The sequence below is a fragment of the Lactuca serriola genome, chromosome 8, assembly GCF_051521515.1.
Source record: "Lactuca serriola cultivar US96UC23 chromosome 8, Lser_US96UC23_V15, whole genome shotgun sequence".
NCBI classification, from domain to species: domain Eukaryota; kingdom Viridiplantae; phylum Streptophyta; class Magnoliopsida; order Asterales; family Asteraceae; genus Lactuca; species Lactuca serriola.
In genome coordinates this window covers 10793804-10798049 of record NC_136415.1, presented here as the reverse complement: position 1 = coordinate 10798049, position 4246 = coordinate 10793804, and the positions used below count along the sequence as shown (strand labels likewise).

Below are 4246 nucleotides of genomic sequence, written 5' to 3'. Positions count from 1 at the left end.
TGTGTTGCGGTTATTAACCTCATGGATTTGGTGCGCTTATTTTGTGTGGTTTTTAACCATAATTTAGAGCTCAAATGGTTTTAAGAGTTCACACATATTCCTAATAATAATAAAAAATATCATAATGTATAAGACAATTAACTTAAATCACAAACAATTAATATCTTAAAAACGTTAAATCTTAGTAATTAACAAAAAATTTCTTAAAGTTTAATTTCATCATTTTTTTAAGTTAAATATAACAAAATCATACTTTTGTATTCTAGTATTTTATTGATATTTCATTCATAAAATATATCTTATTTTTTATATTTAATATATTAATAATTAATAAAAAAATTATATATAATATATACGGTGTGGCTTTTTTATGATTTTTGAAAATTAATAACTGCACCGCACTGCAAATTTACTGTTTTTGAAAAACAGAAAACCTTGCCGGTTGCAGTTTATCGGTTGAGGTTTTTACGGTTAATTTTAATTGCGATGCGGTTTTGCTCACCCCTGCGGTTAATTTTAATTGCGATGCGGTTTTGCTCACCCCTGCCCGTAAACAACCTCGTAACTAGAATTATTCATTTAGAGCACCGCTCCTCCTTTCTCAAACCGGAACAACTCTGAACGTTAGGGAAGAGAAGGGAGGATCACCTAGCCACTCTTCTTACACATAAGACATCTATACGGCATATATTATGCATATTATTGAACACACATACAAATACAGAAAAGTCTTTCGATTATGCATAGACACACCATTGACCATTCATACCAACACTCCTCGTATAATTATCAACCAACACTTCTTTTTTCTCAGGTTGCATATATACAGAAAACCCAAAAACATCGACACGCCCCACTTCATTACCCTATCTTAAAAACCCATTACACACGAAATTTAACGCAGAAACTACATATAATCCATTTCAGTTGCTTGAATCTTGAAGTCTTCTTTCCCCTTCATCTCTCACTGAAACACCCAACATAATTAAAGAAACACTATATCATCAACTCATACCAAAGAAATTAGCATCATTTGCAGCGACAAAAAATATAAAATGAACGATATTAATTTACCATCAGAAGAGGTCTCTTGGGGTGCATTCCCTTTTCCCCGGTGGAAAGCATTTGTTATCACCTCCGACAACACTTTATCTTCATCCCCAGGCCTAAATGTATCCACCAAGTATTCCTTTACCGTAACTTTCTTGCTCTCCGGTGAACTCGACGCCGGAATTCCGCCGTCGTCATCTTCTCCAGACCCTTGGATTTTGGACATTACCGTGCTTTTGACGCTCACCACTTTGTCATAAACCGGAACCAACGTCCCCGTCATTGTATCCGCAACTTTATGAGCGAAATCCGTTGAGAATGATGAATTCTTGTTCGTTTTATTTGATCCAGTAGTACTCGTCTCGCTTTTGTCTTCACCGGAGAAACCCAGTTTAGAAACGATCGTTTCTTTTGCTGCAGCCGCCTTATCGGCGATAGCCGTAGTGGCTGAAGTCACTTTTTGAGCGTAACTGCTTCTCGGGTTAGACGGGTCTGCGGCGATAGTGTCCAGTGGTGGATTTTGAACCGGTTCCGGAGCAAATTGATCATGGGATCCTGTGTAAACTTTCGGTTCATCTTGATCGGATTTTGAGGATTTGGAGTAGGGTTCGTCGTAGACACCCATTTTGTTAAACGATTTCAAGACATCTGTGATCCCTACTGCTTCCCTTCCACCTGTCAGATCGCCATAAAAAAATTGATCTTTGGCAATTTTACAGAACAGTGTACCTTGTGCTTTGTGGATAGGATACCTACCGGTATTCGTCGGATCAGTCACTTTGGTCTGGTAGTTCGCCGGGGGAACTGTGGTTGTTAGGTCAGGGGCACTTGGATCCTCCTCCATGCCGGTTGATTCTCGAATACCACCCGTTAATTGCTCAATTTGCTCTGTATTCACATCTTGACTATAGACATGATCATGGCCAACCTGAGAGAAATCAGTCAGATGAGTTCCATACATTCCGGTGGAAAGTGGCGGTGGTGCACCATGTCTCTCCTCCTCCTCCCACTGCGCGAACGACCTCACCGGAGGGTCTACAATATCGGAATGAGTAGCATACAGATCCTCTGCTAACACCGGTGTTCCCATAACAGTGGGTTCCATCAGCCCACTTCTAACCGGCGGCGAATCATTTACTACTCATCATACGTAAAACCAGTTAGTTCGATGGGTTTTCGACTTTTAAAGAATATCAATTCAAACAGAAAGAAACTCACCGGATTTTGCTTCATCGTGGTGGCCTTCTCCCTCATGATGGCCATGGCCATGCTTGATTGTATCCTTCAACCTATCCATCTTTTCCTTCACCTTCTTCATCGCAGATTTCGTCTCTCCGTCATGTTCGTGTTCATCATGAACATGAACATCAGTACCTTTAATCGTGCACTTCAAACGTATTAATTAAAAAGAAAAACATTCATCGTTTGTATTGCTATGAAGTATTTACGAAGGTGGATATTGATATTGTTACCGGCGGGGTGGAGGGAGTCGCCGTAGTGACGGCCATAGTCAGTGCGGTGCAACTGTGATTCCATAATGGCAGAAAATGTAGATTGTAGAGGATAGAGGGGGTGTTTTGTATAATATTTTTGTGATGAGAGTAGAGGGAAAAGTGAGGGGTTTTTAAGAAGAAAAAGGAAACGATAAGGATTAAGGATACGCTGTTAAGCCAGCTCGGCTAAGCGCGAGATGAGTAATGAGCCGACACGTATCACATCTTGGACACGTGGCGTGATTCTTTCGTTGATGCGGCTTCATCACCGTATATGCGTAATGCCTTTAGCTGAAAATTGATTGTTTAATTTAACATGTAAGTTTAAATACAATATATGTAGCACATGATTTTTTTTTATTTATTTATTTTTTTTTTTCTATTAAGTGATGATTAACTTCGACTTACCCCGGAAAATATAATAAAAATAAATACTTTTTTTTTTTTAAATTAATTTATCTTTAATCAGTTGAGTTCTGTATCAAATCTTAGTATTGACTGATATTTTTGAATAGATTTCTCGTACTACTATTGGGCATTGGTTTTTGGTTTTGAATAAGATGTTCTGGTTGAGATGAAATAGGTTTGATACATTGTTGCTTGCTTTTCGATGATGTGGTGGTGGTAGGCTAGTGGCGATAAAGGGGTGTTCAATGAAGAGGGAATATGTAAATCGGGTTATTCGATTATGTAAAATATTAAAATCATTTTGGTTACAAACTAAACAAATAAAGGTATGATTTAGTTTTACATTTTTGGGTTGCATTTGGTTAAAATGAAATGGGTTCCTATAAAGTGATTTCATGAGGTACTTCATTCACCTTCTCTTATGCTTTATATTTGCCTTTTCAAAAAGTACCGAACTTGCCAAATCAATCGAATAGTGGGATAGGGATTTGTAAAATATACGTGATGTCTCGTATTAACGCTATAAATCTATGGAAGAATATTTGTGGAGAGAATAAAAACTACAACATACGTAGACATCTAATGGACGTATCGAACTGATGTTGGATATACTAACATTTCCCTTCATAGTCGGACGCTTGATGATGATAGACATGGATCTTTTGAGCCACGACTACGAGGGGATGTGATGTCGGTTTTGCTACCATATACAATATATGTAAAGTCTCATATTAACTCTTCAAAACAAGCTGATGTGTTTAGTTTAGTATATAAAATAAGCTTTAAATAACTTGACAACAAATCTCAGACAACGGCGTCAAAAACTTGATGTGTGTGTGTCTATATATATATATATATATATATATATATATATATATATATATCCCTATCTAATAAAAGAGTAGTTCTTTTGCCATGTGTCACAATGTTAGGCATTGTAATTAATATCATGACACTTGTCAATCTATTGACACTTGTAATTAATATCATGATACTTGTCAATCTATTAATTCTCCATTTCAAATTTCAAATTTCAAAATTTAAATCACATTTTAATTACATTAAATTAATATTAATAATATTAGAATAAAAATAAAATAAAGTTTATACAAATTATAATAAAATAAAATTTATACAAATTATAAGATAATATATTTTACGTATTTATTTGAATCAACGATTATAATTTTATATATAACAAAAAAATATACTTTAATTAATAAGTTATTTAAAATTATTAATTAATAGTTTTGAGTTTTTATTTAGAAAGTTTAATTAGTTTTCTAATCGTGGTT

General features: G+C 35.4%; 1 protein-coding gene across 1 annotated transcript; it reads right to left on the bottom strand.

Annotated features, from left to right (window-relative positions):
- Positions 1-719: 719 nt before the first annotated feature.
- Positions 720-2651, bottom strand: LOC145068863 (low-temperature-induced 65 kDa protein-like). The gene is made up of 5 exons (XM_079015835.1): positions 2523-2651; positions 2269-2424; positions 1807-2187; positions 1075-1725; positions 720-967 (listed from the first exon to the last, which is right to left on the bottom strand). The coding sequence occupies exons 1-5, from the start codon at positions 2584-2586 to the stop codon at positions 924-926; spliced, it is 1296 nt and encodes a 431-aa protein (XP_078871961.1). The 5' UTR covers positions 2587-2651; the 3' UTR covers positions 720-923.
- Positions 2652-4246: the final 1595 nt, after the last annotated feature.